This window comes from Zalophus californianus, chromosome 11 (genome assembly GCF_009762305.2).
Source record: "Zalophus californianus isolate mZalCal1 chromosome 11, mZalCal1.pri.v2, whole genome shotgun sequence".
NCBI lineage: Eukaryota > Metazoa > Chordata > Mammalia > Carnivora > Otariidae > Zalophus > Zalophus californianus.
The window spans coordinates 104898682-104919405 of NC_045605.1; the positions used below are offsets into that span (position 1 = coordinate 104898682).

The 20724-nt window shown below is 52.8% G+C and overlaps 1 protein-coding gene and 1 pseudogene across 8 annotated transcripts; both read left to right on the top strand.

Annotated features, from left to right (window-relative positions):
- Positions 1-953: 953 nt before the first annotated feature.
- On the top strand, positions 954-10370 carry LGALS12 (galectin 12). Of its 8 annotated transcripts, none has more exons than XM_027577736.2 (9): positions 954-1405; positions 2140-3181; positions 3308-3521; positions 4340-4459; positions 4994-5032; positions 5667-5693; positions 6185-6273; positions 8967-9052; positions 9599-10370. In XM_027577736.2, exons 2-9 carry the CDS (start codon positions 3141-3143, stop codon positions 9832-9834), a joined length of 852 nt encoding a protein of 283 aa, XP_027433537.1. In that variant the 5' UTR covers positions 954-1405; positions 2140-3140; the 3' UTR covers positions 9835-10370. The 8 variants fall into 8 exon arrangements, with proteins under 8 accessions (XP_027433537.1, XP_027433533.1, XP_027433534.1 ...); XM_027577732.2 differs by having other exon boundaries at positions 3315-3521; XM_027577733.2 differs by having other exon boundaries at positions 3327-3521.
- Positions 10371-17276: 6906 nt separating this feature from the next.
- On the top strand, positions 17277-18486 carry LOC113914572 (annotated as a pseudogene).
- Positions 18487-20724: the final 2238 nt, after the last annotated feature.

Here is a 20724-nt window from a genome sequence, read left to right on the forward strand (position 1 = left end):
CAGATTCCTGGACCCTGCCACCAGAGAGATTCCTCTTCCGTAGGAGGGGGGAGTGGGTGGGGGCGGCAGAAGGACGCATTTCTAACAAGCTGCCAGACCGCGCTGATGCCATACTAGAGATGCTCCGGCTCAGCTGCCTTTCCCCAGAGCCACCCCTGCACCTGCCCCACCGTCAGAGCAGCCTTACTCTTCCCTCAGCTCCCCAGGCCCTGGAGCCTTTGCCCAGCCTGGCGTGCTGCCAGGAACTCCCTGCCGCCAAGTCCGACAGGGTGCTTGGATCCTGGGACCTCCCAAATCAGGATAAAGTTGAGGGGTTGTGCTGCCTTTTAAAGGGAAGGCTTTATTGGAATTCGAACCAGGACGGGAGCAACTCTAGTCCAAAGAATCCTGGGGGATCGTGATTAAAAGGCAGATACCTGGGCCCACCCCCAGACACAGACATCCCGTGGAGACACTCTTCTGGAGTCACCCTCTCAATACAGAGATGAGCAAAGGGAGTCACAGAGAGGGCAAGTGACTTGGCCCAGGGCACACAGCACGTTAGTGCAGAAGCTGAGCAAGAGCCCAGGCCTCCTTTGGTGTGGAGTGTACTGCCCTGCTCGCTGCACCTCGCTGCTTCTTCTGAGCCTCCAGGGGGCGCTCCTCTCCTCCTGCCCCTTTCTCACCAGCCTCCACCTTCTTTCTGGTGACCGCAGCTGGGCCCTGGCATTTGTAGCTAAAGCTGAAATGGAGCCCCAGGGAACTATAAATCGTGCAAAAGGGAGAAAAGTGGGGGAACGGGCAGGAAAACGAGGGGAAGAGATGAAAACCTCTGGGGGGGGGGGGGCGGGGAGGGGAGTCCGGCATGAGAAGCCACTCAGTGATGGCCAAGAAGCTGGGGCGGGGCTTTTCCTGGGACCTGCCCACATGTGCCACCACTCCAGCCTCTGACTGGGGAGGGCTCCAATGGGAGCCAGGGAAACCACAAACCCTCTGCCCTCTCTCTGTAACAGCTCGGTGCTTCGGATCCCAGTGCAGGTGGGGTCAGGGCGCTGGTTAGCTAGGTGCTTAGTTCAAGCTTCTTGCTCCTGGACTAGGATTTCTGCTGACAGCCCCAATCCAGCTGGTGGGACTGGATCTGGGGTGTGGACCAGGGTTGGACCGCTGCCCAGACCTGCCCTCTCGGGCCTGCTGCAAGGGGCACCGGGACCCTGCTGGGCGCAGGTGAGGCTAACAGCTGGGAGAGCTGCCCTCGCACCTCAGTTCCTGGCTGGGAAAGGCAAGTCCGGCCAGTGGGGGCAGGGCCAGGGCTCCTGGAATCTGGATCTGCAGGCTGAATTGGAGGCGCTCCACCCCCATGTCACCTGGAGAAAAACTGGACCCACTTCCTGACCCCTTCATCCTGCAGCCGCCAATCTTCCACCCGGTGAGCAGCCACTCTGGTCTGGAATCTCCAGGTCTTGGTCCCTCCCACCCCCCAGGCTCCAGCTGGACCCAGGCTCCCAGGTAGTGGGTGGAGAGGCCTTCGGTCTTGGGCCCTGTTCCCCCAGCACCTGCTCATGAACTCTGGAAGGCCCTCCTGAGCTTAGCAAAGTGGCTGACCAGCTAATTCCCACTTGGGTGAGAATGATGGGGTTCACAGGGTCCTTACATTTTAAAAGTAATAGAAACTGAAGTCAGTGCTGTGCTCCTACTGTGTGATGGGGGGCTAGGCTAGGAGGATCTGGGGCTACTGAGTAGTATTGTTGTGGGGGCACTGAGTACCTAGGGTAGACCCATCCCCAGCCTGGAAGAGTCAGGTTGTACCTCAAACTCGGGACTGGGTGTCCCCCGTCCCCTCCTGCTCATTGCTCACGCAGATTTTCTGAAGTCTGGCCTTGGGCTTTACAGAAGGCTGAATGCCCAGGACACTCTGCCCTCCCATTAATGAATGCTAATCATCACTTTCTCTTGATTTGGCCCCCTCCCCCTGGGAGAGGTGCATCAGCTCAGTAATTATTACTGAGGCCAGGCTTGGAGCCTGGGAAGTGGGAGGGACTGAGGTGCTGAGTCTGGCTAAGCTGTGGGCCCTCTGACAGCCGGGAGCTCCAGCACCTCCCCGGGGGCCTGAGTAACGGGGTGAAGCTGCTGCCCAGGTTACAACCCCTCCTTGCTTTGCAGGCTGCCGAGCTCCTACCTGGAGGGCAGCACTGTTGGGGCTCAGCTGCTTCTAGATGGTTCGGAGAATATGTGAAAGCCAGTCTTGTGTTATGCTGACGTGTACCTGGGACGTGTTCACATTCGTTCTGCAAACGCCTATCCAGAGCCCACGCTGTGCCAGGCCAGGCGCGGAGCACAGAAGGGAAAGACAGGGCTTCAGCTCTGAGTGGCCTGAGCCTCCAGCAGAAGTAGCCAGGCCCGTGGTCTCCCTGTAAGCCCACCAACGGCCAAGCTAGCCATATGAGGGAAGTGTTCTGGGAACACAAGGGAGGGAAGGAAAAACTCAGTCACCATAGTGGACAGTGCTTGGAGAAGGTGTCAGAGAACCTTGAAAGTCAAGTTGGATCTCACAGGGCCAAGGGAGAGCAGAGGAAGCGGCCCTGAAAAGGCAGGGAGTTGTAAACGTGTGTGTTGTGTGTTAGGAATTCCACACAGCTTCTAAGTGGGGAAAGGTGAGCCTGGGCAGGTAGGCTGGGCCATTGTTGGGTATCTCTCTGGGCATCCATATAGGGTCCCAACTTGTCCAGCCTTTCTGCCCGCCCCCCAGTTCCTGGGCTTGAGCCAGTAAACAGTCCTCAGGACCTCGATACCTGGCTTCTGGAGGCCAGGGCAAAGTCTCACTGAGGACACTCTTGTGCTCAAGGAGCTGGGGAGAGGGGCAGGGCTGGTGCTGCAAGGGGGCGATGGAGCTGAACTTGGCTCCCCCAGGGCAACGTGGCTTTGACATGTGAGGGTCCAGGAAAGGGGAGAAGGTGGAAGAGAACACTAATTTTTCCCCCATAAGGACGTTTTCTGTTTGGAGCGGGAGAGTGGAATTTTCTTCTTCTTCTCTCCCCACCCACCCACCTGACACGGGGCTCCCTCGTAAGACCCATTCTCCAGCTCCATGTGGCTAGCTTTCTCCCCTTGTTCAGGTGATTCCTTATGTCACGACAATTTTCGGGGGCCTGCGTGCAGGCAAGATGGTCATGCTACAGGGAGTGGTCCCTCTAGAGGCACGCAGGTAAGGGGGTGCTCCACAGGGCTGCTGGGGCTCAACCCCAGAGGCATCGAGCTGGAGGCTCCTCTCTGCCCTCGGGGTCTCGGGGTTTCCGACCAGGGGTGCCCCTTCGAGAGCACCTCTCACCAGGTTCCAGGTGGACTTTCAGTGCGGCTGCAGCCTGCATCCCCGGCCAGATATCGCCATCCACTTCAACCCTCGCTTCCACACCACCAAGCCCCACGTCATCTGCAACACCCTGCACTTGGAGCGCTGGCAAACCGAGGCCCGGTGGCCCCACCTGCCCCTGCAGAGAGGAGCCTGCTTCCTCATCCTCTTTCTCTTTGGAAACGAGGAAATGAAGGTGAAGGGAAGGGATGGGCAGCAGTGTCTAGAACCTGCATCCTTCCCCTCTTCCTTCCTTCTGCCGAGTTCCCCACGTCACCGTGAGGAGGGGCATCACTGGGAGGACTTGAGACCCGAGAGGACCGAGCAGCTGCCGAGCCCTGTTCCAAGCTGCCTTGGGCCCACGTGGCCTGGGACCCATGGCAACAAGAAAGCTCCCTTGTGCCTGGCCCTGGGGCGGGTACCACTGCCACATTGCTAGCAAGCTCTTCAAGAGTGCCTGCAGTACGATGGGCTCTTTTCTAGCCCCTAAGTGCCCGTTCGTTAGATCCTCGTGAAGTGGGTACTCATATCCACCCCATCTCAGGGTGGTGGAGGGCGCAGGGACCCCGAACTCCACTTCAAGGCTTTCTCCACAGATAGGAACTCCTGCCAGAAAGATGCCAGGACTCTGAGCTCTGCGGGGGGAAGGGGAGCCAATGGGAACCAGCAGTGGAGGGAGGGCCCTGTGGTGGAGGAGTCGTCCGGCCTCCTGAAACCCCATTTCCTCACCTGGGGCTGGGGCTGCTGAGGGATGACGAAGGGAAGTGCTATGTCAGGGGCGGAGGGCCAGTGAAGGGGGCCTTGGTTCCCAGGCCAGCTGTGCAACCTTGGGAAGGTCACGGAAGCTCCCCGCGCCGTGGGCACGTCGTCTGTCAAATGTGCCCATCTCTCAGAGTGGGTGTGAAGGTAAACGAGGGACATTCTGGGTAAGAGCGCCCAGTGAGGCCAGGCACATTAGCGCGGACTCAGTGCGCATCAGGTGCTGCTGAGCTGTCCGTCTGTCTGTCTCTCCAGGTGAGTGTGAACGGACAACACTTTCTCCATTACCGCTACCGGCTCCCACTGTCCCGTGTGGACACCCTGGGCATATTTGGTGACATCCTGGTGGAGGCCGTTGGATTCCTGAACGTCAACGTGAGTTCCCTGAGTGACAATGGCCCCTGACTTCCCCTGGTGTCTGGACGGGCCCAGGACCCCCCCCCCCCGCCCCTGCCCCCACTGCCCCAGGCAGGCCCTGTCACACCTGTCATAACCAAGGTGGAGGGGATCCATCAGGTGTGAGATACGAGTGGGGTTGAGAAGGTGCCCCCAGAAGGGGACCCAAGAGCAATGGCCAGGAGGTGATCCACTTGGACCCTTGGAGCCATGGGGCCCAAGGAGCAGCTAGCTCTGTCCATCGCCCCTGAGGGGCTTATGAAAAATGCAGATTTCTAGGACCTGCCGCCAGACATTCTGACTCAGTAAGTCTGAGGTGGGGCCTAGGAATCAGCATGTTCAAATGCCGGGTTTGAGAACCACCCACAAGGCCTACAGGGAGAATGAGGAGCTACCAAAGCCAACCTCTGCCTACTCCTGGGCCCAGGCAGGGTAGGCAGGAGCCCAGCAAATGACTCGCAGAGCCTGCAGGGGGCCTGAATCCCCCGTGTTGCCTTTTCTCTTTCCTGACAGCCATTTGCGGAGGGCAGCAGCGAGTATCCGGTTGGATACGTGAGTCTCTGGGGAGCAAGCTTGGCCCTGGTGGTTCCGGCCACCCTAGCTGAGCCACCGGTGCTCCCAGCTCCCTCAGCTTGACCTGCCACTCGCCGGGCTGCTGTCCAAGTTGACAAAAGCCAGCTGCCCTCACTGTGCAGTTGCCATGGATACTGGCACCCCGCCACCACCCCACCCCCCGCCGCCATGGCTAGCAAGCCTGGATTCACCTCTCCCATCCCCAGCGGGGGCCCGCTTGGGAAGATGGACGGGGTGGGCTGGCTGCCCAGGGTGGGCAGAGCCCCAGGACTCCTATCAGAAGATCCCGCTAAGTTGGAGCTTTCTGTCCTCAGCAACCGGGCGAGGCAGCTGGGGTCGGCCTGCTGGACAGAGAGGGAGATGAGGCCCAAGGCCACACAATAAGTGAATGACGGACCCTCTGTCCAGTTCTTCTCCATTCTTCCAGACCTAGTGTCCCTCTGAATCCAAGAGAGCCCCCCCCCCGGGGCTCTAATCATTCACCTGTGTTGTCTTTGAGAGAGACAAACCCCAGATACCCCCAATTCTTCATAATAATACTGAGAAGCTCTTTCGCTGAGTGAACCCCGCATGGTTTCCATGTCTCCTTTCTCTTTCTTTCTCCCCTCGACAGCCTTTCCTGCTGAAGAGCCCCAGCCTGGTGAGTGACCTCCCTCCTGGGTCACCTGGTGGAGGTGTCGTCCCCGGGGGGCAACCCCACCTGGTGGGAAATGCCCTCAGCATCAAGGTTCCCCCTTCCCTTATAGAAACCTCCAGCTTCGTTTTACCTTTCCTCCATTTATTCTGCAAACAATTATTTGATAACTCTTCTGTGGCAGGCCCAGTGCCAGCTCTAGGATAGAGGGACCAGCCAGTCCCGGCCCCCCAGTTGCTCACAGGCTGGTGGGGAGACAGACCAATGAACAGGCCATTACAGTTCAGGATGCAGCAATGGGGGACATATCTGGTGCTCACGGCCCCGGGAAGGGCAGGTGGCCACTGAGCTCAGCCCTGAAAGGCCAAGGAGAACCGAGGCCTGCAGTAGATGTTTAATAAATGAGCAGAGCTGAGTGTCCTCCTGGCTGCAGGCCTAGAGGCAGACTTACCTACCCTCAGGGCTCCCCTTCTTAGTCATTTCCCATCTTCCTACAGGAGGTGCCCTGCTCGCGTGCCCTTCCCCAGGGTCTCTGGCCCGGCCAGGTCATCGTACTGCGGGGGCTGGTCTTGCCCGAGCCAAAGGAGTAAGTGTCCAGATGGAAGGGAGGGAGAAGCATCTCAGAGTCGAGCATGAGTTCTACAAGTACCCCCTCTTTCATCTCCAACATCACTGCCCCATCGTGGAGCTTGTGGTTGGGAGGGTGCTCCCGTGCTCAGTCCCAACCACTGAGCACTGCACGGTGCTCAGTGCTCAGGCTCCCCTTGCGGCCCCGACAGCCCCAATTCTGGGAGTACCTTCCCTGCCTGTCCACCTGGTCAGGCCAACTAGCCTCTCATCACAGGTGCCGCTGGGCCCTCCAGAAAGGTCCTTTAAGGGCTCAGGCTGAGATCCAGAGAGAGAATTCGACCTCCCAGGGTGACAGAGGGCAGTGCCTAAACCACTGCCCCAAAGAGGAGGCCCAGTGCTGGGCAGTGGGAGCTTGGAGCCGCACACCAACTACACGGATGCTGCCTAGCCTCTCCCACAGGGGGCTCTCCTGCTCCACTCCCCAAACCTGCGGGCTCCAAGCCACTTTCGCTTTCTTTTTCCTTTTTTCCTCTCTTCCCCCGCCTTCCTTCTTTCCCACCTCCTTTCCTTCCTGCTGGAATTGCATTGGATTTCATGACTTTTCTGGGCCACATCACCTGGGTTTGACTTCTGCTGAGGACACTTACTACCTGTGTGCCCCTTCAAGGCAGTTACTTTTTTCCTTTCTGTGCCTCAGTTTCCTCGTGTGTAAAAAGAGGTAGTAATAGTGTCAGCTTCACGGGTGGTATGCATGCTTTGAATTGGGTCAAGCGCGTAGAGAGCGCTCTACAAATGTGGTGGTCATCAAAATGATCTCCGTGGAGGGGCGGGAGGGAAGGTAAGTGCCCTGTTCTCCCTGTCTGTTTCGGTTTGGTTTTCTGGAGTCCCTGACCTCACTAACCTCTTGCCCTTCATGCTCTTGAGCAGGCCTGTGAATTCTGGAGCAGGTATGCAGCACAGCCCCAGACAGCACAAACCTCAAAGCCAGGCACAACGGGGCTGGAGTCCTGCTTGTGCCTCTTATAAACTCTGTGGTCTTGGGGAAGTCACGATACCTCTCTGAGGCTGGAGTCCTGAGTTTCCCCATCAGAATAAAGGGAGAAAGGTCATCTCAATCCTAGAGGGAAAATGGAAAAGTTCCCAGGGGTAGAAAGAACAACCCCCCCCCCCAAAAAACAAAAAACTTGGAGACACGATACCAGCTTCGTGTCCTAGCTCAGTCAAATGGTTATTATTAGTGATGCAGCAAGTCATTGAACTGCTGTTTCTCAGGGGCCATGAATTCACATGCCCCGAGGCCGGACAAGTGACATAAATAGTGAAGCCCTGGGTTGGGAAGGTAAATTGGAAAAAGTATTTCCATAGAAGCACTCAGGCCAGACCTTCTGATTATTTTTAAAAAAGAAGCTGGAAGCCATCTTTCATATAAATTTTCCCAGTCTGGGCACATGGCATTACTTTAAAGTTGAAGAACACTGTGGGCCAGCCAGGACATTTCTACAGGCCGCTTCCGCCATGGGCCGCCAACATAAATGCTGTTCCTGTTGTTTTCTGGAAGCGACTGTAGCTTGAACTGGACAGAGGGAGTCGGAGTTGGAGGGCACGGAATTGGTCTGCATTAAAAATTTGTTCTTCCCTCTCCATCCCTCTCTGTAAGCACTGAGGAGGTGCGGATGCGGCTGCAGGTGCTACAGAGCTTCACTAGGCATCTGGAGGGAGTCTGTTACCTGGCCCAGGGCTGTGCAGGACAGGGATTTGGGGGGCAGCACCCAGAACTCCAGGAGTTCTCAGGCCAATGGGAAGGGCATGGGGAAAGGGCTTGGGGTTGGGGCTAGAGGCTCTGTGCGGTGCACTCTCCAGGGCCCCTGCCTTCCAAGCGTCTTCCCAGTGGTGAGCCCTTGCTGGCTCCTTCCCAAAGCTGGAAATATCTGGGGCATCCTCCTAGAGCAGAGCCAGCCATGTGACATCTTGTCCTCGTCACGTATATGGGCTGCTGAACGTCAAGGCACAGGATTTCTGTGAGGACTCCGTAAAACACCTACTGGGTGCCAGGCACTCGCTAGATTTCACATACATCATCTTCTTTGTTCCTATCAATAGGAGGTATTGTATTATGGAGTGATATTTGTCAAACAGTAGGTGTGATTTGAGTGCTAATTACATGCCCAGTGCTGTTCTAGCACTTTACACATGACAACTCGTGAGGCAGGTACAGTACTCTTCTCCCCACACTACAGATCAGGAAACTGAGGCACAGAGACGTGAAGTGACCTCCCCAAACTCACAGGACTAGAAAGCAGCAGAGCAGGGTTGAAGCCAGGTAGCCTGTCTCTAACCCGCACGTGATTTGCAAAACACTGAAGACAATACCTAGCATATAGCCCCCAATAAATGTTAGCTACTACTAATGTAATTCTCCTCTTCTCAAGTCTCTGGCAAGGTCATTTGCTCCCCCAGGGTCCTCCAGCCTGCGGGTGGCAACGTGGGGATTAGTCTCAGGTGTGCCTGAGACTCGCTCAGCTGTTCCCACCCCTCTGAGCTGCCGAATCTTCCAGCTGCTCTCCCACATCCATCCCTGTGTGCAGGGTCCAGCAGCCATGGCTCAGAGGAGTCAGGGAGCCCCTTCTCCCGCCCCTTCTCGCAGCTTCACACTGAGCCTGCGGGATGAGGCCGCCCACGTGCTTGTGACGCTCAGGGCTTCCTTTGCAGACAGAACTCTGTCCTGGATCTCGCCCTGGGGGCGCAAGAAGCTGATCTCCGCCCCCTTCCTCTTCTACCCTCAACGATTCTTCGAGGTCAGTCAGAGCCACGTGGCCTGGTCCCTCCCGGGCGGGGCACAGAGCTGCACTCCCATGGGGAGACATGTGCGTCCTGGGGGTGGGGAGGCAGAGGATGTGGGGCTGGGAAGCCAGGGCCTACCAGCAGGAGCAGACATCCACACCACGGCTCTCAACCCTCCGTGTGGCTGCCAGCGAGCCCATTCCCAAAACACAGATTTAATTAATCAGAGCAGACCCTGGTTATTTAAAAAACAAACAAACAAACACCCCTCTCCCCTCCCCGTGACTCCAAAGTGCAGCCAGGGTTGAGAACCAGTGCTTGGGGGAATGCAATGGCACAGATGGTGAAACTGAGGCCCAGGGCTGGGATGACCCTTATGGAAGGTCACAGCGGTCTGGTGACAAGCTGGGCACCCAGTCCTGTTCTTTCCCACCACTGGGTGCCCCATGGTTCCGGTCTTTGTGACCTCTGAGTGGAGGGCTCGCTGGGTGGGGACGTCAGGCGGGCGGTGGAGGATCTGTCTGTCCGGAAGCCTGCAGGCCCGGCCCGTCCTTTCCCAGGTGCTGCTCCTGTGCCAGGAGGGCGGGCTGAAGCTGGCGCTCAACGGCCTGGGCCTGGGAGCCACCAGCCTGCACCAGCAGGCCCTGGAGCGGCTGCGGGAGCTCCGGATCAGTGGCAGCGTCCAGCTCTACTGTGTCCACTACTGAGGAGTGAGCCGGGGACCCCGCAGGGGAAGGGAAGGGCCCGCCCATGGCCGGTGGCCCTCGGTGTGGCTCCACTCTCCTCCCTGCCTTGAACCGCGTGCCTGTCACCATCACCTGAGTCTGCAGGGACTTTGGGCCCCACAGCAGAGGGAAGGCACCAGAGCGAGAAGGCTCCCCACACTCCGTGGCTCCCTCCACCAGGAGCCTGGGACTTTGCTCCATCCTCCGGCAGGACCCAGACAGGGGGCAGGTAGAGCAGCCTAACAAGGACACTCAAAGGTCCAGTGGCTGAGGGGCGCCTGGGGGGCTCTGTTGGTTAAGCATGCGACTCCTGATTTCAGCTCAGGTCAGAATCTCAAGGTCATGAAATGGAGCCCCGTGTCAGGCTCTGTGCTCAGCAGGGAGTCTGCTTGAGATTCTCTCTTCCTCTCCCTCTGCCCCCCCCATGCTCTCTCTTAAATAAATAAAAACAAATCTTAAAAAAAAAAAAGAATACAGTGGCTTAAAGAATTGAGACACGCAAAAAAAAAAGGGGGGGGGCACCTGGGTGGCTTAGTCATTGGGCGTCTGCCTTCGGCTCGGGTCATGATCCCAGGGTCCTGGGATCCAGCCCTGCATCGAGCTCTCTGCTCTGCGGGGAGTCTCCTTCTCCCTCTCTCACTCCCCCTGCTTGTGTTCCCTCTTTCGCTGTGTCTTTCTCTGTCAAATAAATAAATAAAATCTTAAAAAAAAAAAAAAAAGAATTGAGACATGCATTTCCTTCTCATCTAACAGTTCTGGAGAAAATGGTCCCCGGTCAGTGGTGCAGCTCTGCTCCCCGTGGACCTTCAGAAGGGTCCCAGCCACAGCGCCCACATTCCCAGGGCATCGGCATCATCTGGGTGGCTGAGTCTTGGCGCTACCATCCCTAGGTTTCGGTCACTGAGGAAGTAACTAGAGAATGTGGTTAAGGCCCACCTGCTTTCAGAAGCCCCAGCCTGGGCTTGGCATACCCTGTGTACATGCCCATCTCCTCCACAAGCAGTGGGTCACGGGGCCACGCTGGGTGCAGGGAAGGCTGGAATTGTGCTCCAGCAGGATGGCCACATGCCTGGCCATGGTTCATCCGCTGTGATTCCTAGTACGTGTGGATCTATTTATACCATCTTACTTTGTGTTTTCCACTTCCAGGGCTAGTTTTTCCCCTATATTTTCAGCTTTCTTGCTTGCTACTGATTGATGAAATCTTTATTACCCTCCCCACCTTTTTTTTCCTGTTATAGTGGTTTGGAAGTTTTAAACTGCATTTTATACTTCTAGTGAGTTTATTATTAATAATAACATTATTATTAATAATAATATTAATAAAATTGACTTTTAGGAAGGAGTAAAATTCTGAGTTTTAATATATATGTGGATTTGTGTAACCACTACCACCACCATCAGGACATATAACAGCCCCATCACTCCAAAAAACTCTTGTGTCACTGCTCTGTAATATACCTCTTCCACCCCGTCCCTAACCCCAGCAACCAGAGGATCTGTTTTCCATTTCTACATTTTGTCTTTTAGAAAATGTCATATAAATGGAACATATAGTATCTGACCTATTTAATCTGGATTCTTTCATTCTGCATTATCCTTTAAAAAAATTTAGGGGCGTTTGGGTGGCTCAGTTGGTTAAACATCTGCCTTCGACTCAGGTCATGATCCCGGGGTCCTGAGATCAAGTCCCGAGTTGGGCTCCCTGCTCGGTGGGGAGCCTGTTTCTCCCTTTGCCCCTCCCCCCCATTCATGCTCTCTCTCTCTCTCTCTCTCTCAAATAAATAAATAAAATCTTAGAAAAAAAGAGAGAAAGAAAAAGGAAGGAAGGAAGAAAGAAACTGCAATTAAATTGGGTATTAAGCCCCAGTTTGGGAACTCTAAGTGACACCACTGTGGTCCTTTTTTAGCAACCTCAATAAACCCAACTTATAAAAAAAGACTAGTCCGGAGGGGCGCCTAGCTGGCTCACTCAGAAGAGCATACAACTCTTGATCTTGGGGTCATGAGTTTGAGCCCCACATTGGGTGTAGAGATTACTTAAATAAATAAAAACTTTAAAAAAAAGATTAGTCTGTGGAAAGTAAGAACATGATAGCCATTCAGAACTAGTTCAATTAATTAGTGTATGAAATGATTAGAGAAAGAACCTTGTTTTCATTACTTATATATTAAAGACACTCTATTAAAAGTGAAGTTGAAGTTGAAATACATTCGAAAGCAATCTCCTGGACACAAACACTTTCAAAGTAAGATCACCTACTTCCACCTGCAACCACTCTCTGACTGCACATTCCAGATTTCTGGGGAGTTCTTAAAACATGCTCATTCCTGGTCCCCACCCCAGAGCCATGAAATCAGAATGTCTGGGTGTGGGGCCTGTGCATCAGAATATTTTAAGAGCTCCCAGGAGATTCTGACATGCAGCCAGGATTGAGAATAACTATTTCAGGCCTTGAAGACTCTGGAAATTTCCATACCCTTTGACATACGAAATTGCTCCAGGAAAGAAGACGCCTCAGGCAGGGCCAGCACAGCCCTTGATAGGGACTAGTGACCAGACCGCTGAGAGCCAGGCTTAAGGGATGGGACCCAGGCTATGGGAGGGTGGGGTAGAGGGGAGAATAAAGTAGCAATGCCAGAGAAGGTGGGGACACCCCAAATTAGGGAGGCAAGACCCTAGTACAAACCAAGAGCAGGAGGAAGAGGGGAGAAAGTGCCAGACTCGAGGTGATAGGACCTATGCTCATGAGCCTCAGGTAGACCCCGGGACCTCTCTGAGCTTCAGCTCTCTCCGGTGTAGAAGAAGGATGGTAAGTCATTGCTCTGATCACCCCACAGGGCTGTGAGGCTCATATGTGAGAAGCCCTGTCCATTTTCCATCACTTTCCCACACACTTCATTCCTGTAAAAACCCTGTGATGTAGACAGGATAGGGAGAAAGCCAGGCAGACTGGCCCAGGAACTTATCAGAGGTCGCAGAGCTGAGCTGGGGTTGCCAAAGTCAGAACCAGCTCTCCCTGTCTCCTGGTCAGTGCAGGCTCTCGGGGCTCTCCGCTGACTATCCCCCTGAACATGGCTCCTGAAGCATACAGCCTGAGGTCAAATCCCACTGCTCCATGAGCTTAGACGTCACGGCTTTGGGCCAATTCAGCATGTTCTCATAGAAAGTTATGGGCAGTTACATCAACCCAGCGGGATGGTGGTGAGTTTATGAGTCAAAATTACTTAAAATGCCTCGTACTGAGTTGGAACTCAATGAATGGTGGCTCTTGCTGGAAATGTGAGAGATACTATGCTGCACCCCCATGTTGCCAGCGCCCCCTCCCCCAGCACGAGCAAGGAGTTGCGGTCTCACACCCAAAGCATCTCACCTGTGGGGACCGTATCTCAGATGGGTGATGAAGTACTCACCATCGCTTTCCAGATGGGTGGACACCCTCCGTTCAACGATCTTCTCCTTCACAGAACTGATAACCCCATCCACACACCGGGCCTGTGTGGTAGTGGGGGGGGGGGGGCGTTGTCGACCCGGTTGCTTTAGGATGTGAAGAACTTACTGGGAATCACAGATAGACACACTCTCGACTCCGGGGGGAATCTCTGTGGTGCCAGGAGTCAGAAGCAGGACTCACAAATTCTGAAGGGCCCACTCTCTCTGTGGAGCCAGGCTGACACTGTGCGGACCGTTTTGCAAACAAGTTCTGTTTGGGACCCATGCGAGGGCTGCCAAAAAAAAAAAAAAAAAAAAATGCAGTTCAATTGATGTACAACAAATGCCTGCCATCCTATAAAGAATAAAGGTCCAGAGTCTTTTATTTCCAAAGAATCCAAGGTGCTCAATAGGCAAGAACACTGCATTATGAGTCAGTAGGCCCACGCTCATATGTCTAAACCCAAGGGCCGATGTTTAAACAGAAGATATTTCCCCGCTTGCAGGGCCCACGTTCCCATCTCCCATGTGGATGGCCCCGTGCTCATAGTCACTCCGAAAAGTCTCAAGGAGGTCTCCGGGTCTGGCATTTGGCCTGCTCCATCGGTGCATGGGGAGAGCAGTGAGGTGTTAGCGCTTGTCGCGTGAGGGATGCCCGGCCCCTCTGTCCCTCTCAGAGGGCTCCCTTTGTGCAGATGTCAGACACTGGAGTCTGGGAAAAACAACGCGCTCTCCCACCCCCGAGTCGTGGAAAAGGAGGGGGTGTCCCGGAAGTACACGTTCATTCAGATGTGTGGTCACACTCATGTTCCTGTGTGGTCATGTTTCTGCACGCATGTTGTCATGGCACCATATGTCCCGGCATCTTTCCAACATGTCCCAGCACCATGGCTGGCCAAGACAATATTGGGAAGTCCATGCTGAGCCCCTTCCCTCCTTGCAGACTGACCACAAGCCAGCACCCCCTGCTCATGGTGCCCATGACCATGTCGAGGCCCCTCCTTAGATCCTCTCCTGGCCTCAGGATGCCTTTCTGTCTTGGCTGATGTCCTGGCAGCCAGCTTGGCCAGGGAGCAAGATCTCAAGGAAGAAGCATTATCCTGCCTTATTCAGAGGCAGGAATCTGGGCTCCGGGACGGTGGTGATTTGCTCAACGTCACTTGTGTGAAAAAGCTGAGCTGGGTCTTTCCTCTGCCCACATCTCCCACTAGTAGCCCCATGGCCCTGCCTTCCACACCCCGTTCCTGGTTGTCTGTTCGACCGAAAACAGCCCAGCTGCAAGGATCAATGCCTTTTCTGTTCCTCTTCCGTGTTCCTGATCTGGAGAATGACATCCCGCACTCCAACCCCTCACTCCAGGCTACCCAATCCCAAAAGAGGGCCATCCTAAACCCACCACCTCCCTCACACGCCCCTTCCCTCGAACCCACCTCCACCTCCACCCCTGCCATCTGTGTTCAGCCACAAAGTCCAGTCAATGCTAACTCTTGAAGTTTCCCCTGAATTTTCCTCCTCATCCATTTCCCACCCTCCGACTTGGTTCAGGGCAGCCCCCGTCCCTGCCTCCATGACCCCCACAGCCTCTTGACCAGCCTCCCTGGCCTCCTGTCCCCACTACCCCACACCCAGTGTGGTATCAGCCCTCATGGGGGCAAAATGGCTGCAGCAGCTCCATATGTCACATTCTCACATGACCATGTCCAAAGGCAGAACAGAAGGTTATTTATCATGGGTCTTTCTTCTTATCAGGGAGTAAAATCTTTCCCAGAAAACTTTCAGGCAGCTGGCTATTGATAGTCATCATCACCATCTGAGGGAAGGGACCATTTTGGTTGCCCAGACCAAATCTGGATTCTAGCAGTAAGAAAACTAGGAAGTACAAGTAGGTGACTATTTGAGAAAACAATGGTGTCGGCCAGGGCTCTGGACAAAAAAAGTGTTCAGTGGAAAAGTACCTACAGTCAGGAGCTACATTAGAACCAATCAGATGGACTCCTTCTGGAATTGAGGCCAAGCAAGTCTGAATATGGCCCAGCCCTGTGAGCTATGGGAACTGCTCAGTTGGCTCCTCCCAAGGGGCTCTTCTTCCCTTGTATCTGTTCTTTGCTGGTTCTCGTGAAGTCTTGCTTTGCACAGGTACAGCTCGTTATTCAGCCAAAGACCCCAGAGGACCCCAATGTGGATTTTTCAAGCTCTCTTTTGGTTCCCCCGCCCCAAAGTGAGGTCTGGAAAGTGTCATTTCATAGCTGTTTATAGCAGAGGAGCTACTCGAACCTGGTACTCCCCGAAATTCCCAACTTAGAATCTAAAAACTGACATTCCTCCCTGGGTGCAAGCAGGGATTTAGATTCTGTTAGCACATGTATCCACGGGGGGGCTTGCTGTGTAGTGAATCATACTGGGGAAACAGCCAGGCACCTAGCATTTGTTTCCCGGGTGCAATATTGCTTTTGGCTTCCTTTCTTATTCAGGAAATTCCATTTGCTTTCCTTTGGCTCTTTCTGCATAAGAAAGGATCAAAGGATCAGAGACAACATAAGGGGTTCTGCCAAGTGTTGGGTACATTCCTCCCAACTACGTCTTGATGAATAAGTGAAAAAAACATAAGATACACAGGATGGGTTTGCAGCCCCCACCAAGTGCATTCTACGATGGAAAATTCCACTTATAAACCTGGTAGTCTGCTAGATCTAATAATCCAGGCATTTCGTTAGCTTTAAGCCAATATTGTTTTGAATCTCTGAAAATTCTAGACATTTTCCTCTCCAGTCACAGTTTCCTGATACCTGCCACAGATCCCCTGGGGGTAAAATTGGGAGGAAGATTTACAGGACATACTTGTGATGTTTTCATAGGGCTTTTCTTCAAAGTAAGTTGGTGTCTGCTTTACTCAAGGAGATCTGGGCTGTGATCTGACTCAGGTCTGGCTATTGAGTAAGAAGCTGTAAGTCCTCATCAGGCTTCTGAACATCAACATAAAGAATTCTCAGCTATGTAACTCCAGTAAGAATGAGTTGGCTCCTCATCTGTTTTCTGTTCTAGGGACTGACTGACCACCTTCCTGCCACCAAAGATGCCTATGGGCAAACAATTTTTATTTACAGTCCAGCCTTTTTGTGCCTCAGGGAACCTCAACTACCTTACCTCCAGTGTTTAAATGCTACTGGTTTCCATTTGCCACTGTGGGATCACATCACCCATATTGAAAGCAGGGGTCTGTTTCCAGGGACACACCTCCTACCTATATTGCTTGCTTGCAAAGAAGAGCCACTCCCGTGTTTTTTAAGTGACACATATCTTGGGCCAGAGTCCCAGAGTCCCGCCCCAGATGGGGAGCCACAAGATGAACAGCTGAGGGGGTCAGATCTTGGCTGCAGAATCCACCTAACCACTTTGCACCTGAAGACAGGCCTCAGAAACAGAAGTCCGATGGCAGAGGGGACTCCAGCTGGGCCAGCCATGACCAGAGTCACCATCCTTCTGAGGCTCCAGGTCCACAGACTCACGCCTCTAGCCTGACCACAGTGAAGTCCTCAGTCTTAAAGAGGAGGTAACTGAGACTAGCCAAGGGAGGCAGTTGCCCAAAGTGACACTTCCTGAAAGAGAGAAGACCTTGCTTGCCACTTATCTTTTTTTTTCTTTTTCCGATTTGAATATGACCTCAATGCAGGGAGGTGAATGGTCATGACTTTGTCAGGAAGGAAGAATGTCCTCTACCCTTCCAAGGTCCTTCTAGCTGGACTAAGAATTAAATTGAGGGACACGTGGGGGGTTCAGTGGGTTAAGTGTCCGACTCTTCATTTCAGCTCAGGTCGTGATCTCGAGCCCTGTGGGGCTCCCTGCTCATCTTGGAATCTGCTTAAGACTCTCTCTCCTACTCCCTCTGTCTCACCCCTTGCCCCCCCCCCCAAATAAGTAAATACACCTTTAAAAAAAAAGAATTAAGTTTGCTGCGCCGCCACCGCCGGAACCATGGTCCGCGCTCCACTCGGGCTCTCTTAGCAGCAGCAGCCACCGCCCTGTGATCGCTGGCTTCACTTCCTCCTTTTCTTCTTGCTGAGCCACTTTCCTCCTAGAGCTATGACCGTCGTCTCCGTCCCGCAGCGGGAGCCACTTGTCCTGGGTGGCCGCCTTGCGCCCCTGGGCTTTTCCGCCCGCCGTTACTTCGGGGCCCTCCCGATGGTGACCACGGCCCCGCCGCCTTTACCCCGAATCCCGGATCCCCAGGCACTGCCCCCCCCCCACCCTTTTCCTCCCTCACTTCCTAGGGGGAGACGGTCCCTGTCTGAACCCACAGCCTCGCGCCTCTGCACCTCTGTCCAACCGTAGTCTAGCTACGGCGGGAGGCACCCCTCGGGCAGCGCCAAAGAAGCGGCGAAAGAAGAGGGTGCGGGCCAGCCCCGCAGGGCAGCTCCCCAGCCGCTTCCATCAGTACCAGCAGCACCGGCCGAGCCTCGAGGGCGGGCGGAGCCCCGCGACGGGCCCGAGGGGAGCGCAGGAAGTCCCGGACCAGGCGGCCAATTTGGCCCCGGGTCCTGCGGCCGCAACCCAAACTGAGGAAGCGAGCCCTTTCTCTGGCTAGCGGCCGCCAGCGGCCCCGGGCCAACCCTAGTTCAGAAGAGAGGTTTTAAAATCAAAGATGGGGGGCGCCTGGGTGGCTCAGTCGTTAAGCGTCTGCCTTCGGCCCAGGTCCTGATCGCAAGCTCCTGGGATCGAGTCCCGCATCGGGCTCCCTGCTCAGCGGGAAGCCTGCCTCTCCCTCTCCCGCTCCCCCCGCTTGTGTTCCCTCTCTCGCTGTCTCTCTCTCTCTCTCTGTTGAAAAATAAATAAAATCTTAAAAAAAAAAAAAATCAAAGATGGGAAAATCGGAGAAAATTGCCATTCCCCACGGCCAGCTTGTTCATGGTATACACTTGTGTGAACAACCAAAGATAAACAGAAAAGCAAATATAACTTACCACTAACCAAGATCACCTCTGCAAAAAGAAATGAAAATAACTTTTGGCAGGATTCTGTTTCATCTGATTTAATCCAGAAGCAGGAAAAAAAGCCTTTTAAAAATACTGAGAACACTAAAAATACGCATTTGAAGAAATCAGCATTTCTAACTGAAATGAACCAAAAGGAAAATTACGCTGGGGCATAGTTTAGTGATCCACCTTCTCCTAGTGTTCTTCCAAAGCCTCCTAGTCACTGGATGGGAAGCACTATTGAAAATTCCAACCAAAATAGGGAGCTGATGGCAGTACACTTAAAAACGCCCCTAAAAGTTCAAACTTAGATCTCAGATTGCAGTATGTCTGTAAGTTTTTCCAAAATCCCTGGAATCTTGAAAAAAAAAATTGGTACAGAAATGGAAATTTGCCTTGTAACATACAAGTGCAAAAGTGAGTTTAAAAAATTATAAACAACTTGTATTATATTTTTTATTTTGTAAATACTGTATACCATGTATTATGTGTATATTGTTCATACTTGAGAGGTACATTATAGTTTTGTTATGAAAGTTATGTATTTTGCCCTACCAAATGGTAGGTGTTTTGTATATATACAATGGAGAAATTTTAAGTGTGCTAAGGCACATGGAAGACCGATTTATTTGCACAAGGTACTGGGATTTTTTTAAACAGCTATCTAATCTCAAGGTGAAGATCTAAATGTGAACAGTTTACTAATGCACTACTGAAGTTTAAATCTGTGGCACAATCATTGTAAACATGGGGTTTGTCTGTGTTTCTCTAAATTGATTTCTGCCTTCTAATCTGTAATTACTGGAAAACTCCTACTCCCATTTTTACCAAACTTAATTTCTGGTTTTTGGTTTATCCATTCAAATTTATAATACCTCTAATTTTAATGCCAACAAAATTGGTTTTAATCAAATTTTAAAATAATAATATAATTTGGCCCCCCTTTTATACTAAAAAAAAGAATTAAATTGAGATGAGACAGATTAACAGGAGAAAATCAAATTTAATTTTGTACATATGGGGAATCCACACAGACATGGAAATTCCAAAGACAGGCAAAATGAGGTATATATGTCAGTCTGAACTAAGGGGGAGGGGTCTGGGACTGAAAGAAGACATGCACTTCATCGGAAGATGAAAAAGTAAATGTTTGGTAAACAAATTATTTACTAGACCACGCAGAGACGATGGGACATAGAGGACATTGATCAAACAGGCCTTGCTAGGTTCCTCCCTGTTTTCCATACCTATTTCATAGTATAATGTACTTATCTATGGTGATAGCTCTCTTCCTGGAGCAGAACTCCTAATAAATTCTTTTAGGCATTTGTGGGAGAGGTAAAGAGCTCTTCTTGAATCTACTGCTGAATCTGATTGCCTTTAACTGAAAAATAATCTTCATGCTAAGGTGGCCCATCTTGGGACATCCTTTGTCCCCTCCAGACTCTTAGGCTCCTTTTAGTAATAAAACTCACTTGGAAGCAGGTGGGTAGTGCTGGCCTGGGGCCAAGGTCAAAGGAGCCAATAGACCTTGGACTGTGCTCTGGTCCAAAGAAGTTGGAGCCAGGGGATGATGTTGGTAGAGTTGATGCCCTTCCTGAGCCCCCCAAGCATAGGCTCATTCTGATAGGGGCTCTGCTCACAGAGGCAAGCCTGCTGCATTCTCTGCCAGCCACTGAGTCAATTGCCCCTGCTTTTCCTGCCAGACCCGGTAGGGAACCAGTCTGATTGTCTGAAAACCAACTCCAGCCTCTTTGTAGCCTTATAATAAAGCTGTTGTGACAGTGGATAAGAAGTAGGTAAGTGCATCTTATCTGTTGGTGGCCTAGCCAATGGCCATCTCCCCATCCCCACCCCCACCACACATGGTCGCTGGCCTTCTCCCAGGCTCACAGAGCCCTGCTGTTCAAGGGGTGGCAGGACCCCCTCCACAGATCCAGGTGATGTACTAGGAGTGGTCTGAGCCCGACAGGAAGCCCTTGATTGGTTTAGGAGAAGAAAGGTGACCCAGTTCCGGGCAGTGAAGGGTGGGAGTGAGACAGTCAGGGGATGATAGGAAAGCTTTAATTTCCAGAAACCAAGAGACAAGTAATAGGTGGTGCAATTGGTTGGGCCTCCGACTCTTGGTTTCGGCTCAGGTCCTGATCTCAGGGTCATGATATCGAGCCCCAAGACAGGCTCCAAGCTCAGCACAGAGTCGCCTTGGGACTCTGTCTTCCTCTTCTTCTGCCCCTCCCCCCGATGCTCACTCACAGGCATGCACTCTCTCTCAATCAAATAATAAATAAATCTTTAAAAAAAAAAAAGAGTGAGAGACACAAGTGATGAGAAGCATCATCCTTCACTGCTTTTGGACATTGCCAGGTGAAAATGCGGCCCTCGAGCTGGTTGCAGCCACAGCAGACCAAGGGGGATGGCCTCCAGGGGCTTTGAAACTGTAGCAGGACTAACTCCATCTTAAATTCATGTTTTTAAATTAACATATAATGTATTATTTGTTTTAGGGGTACAGGTCCGTGATTCATCAGTCTTACACTTCACAACGTTCACCATAGCAC

Bases quoted from the DNA above. Each gene is read 5' to 3' on its own strand.
- LGALS12 (XM_027577730.2), top strand. From the start codon at position 1,337: ATGTCACCTGGAGAAAAACTGGACCCACTTCCTGACCCCTTCATCCTG. The intron at 3,522-4,339 runs GTGAAGGGAAGG...CTGTCTCTCCAG, and splicing joins TTGGAAACGAGGAAATGAAG to GTGAGTGTGAACGGACAACA. The intron at 5,694-6,184 runs GTGAGTGACCTC...ATCTTCCTACAG, and splicing joins TGCTGAAGAGCCCCAGCCTG to GAGGTGCCCTGCTCGCGTGC.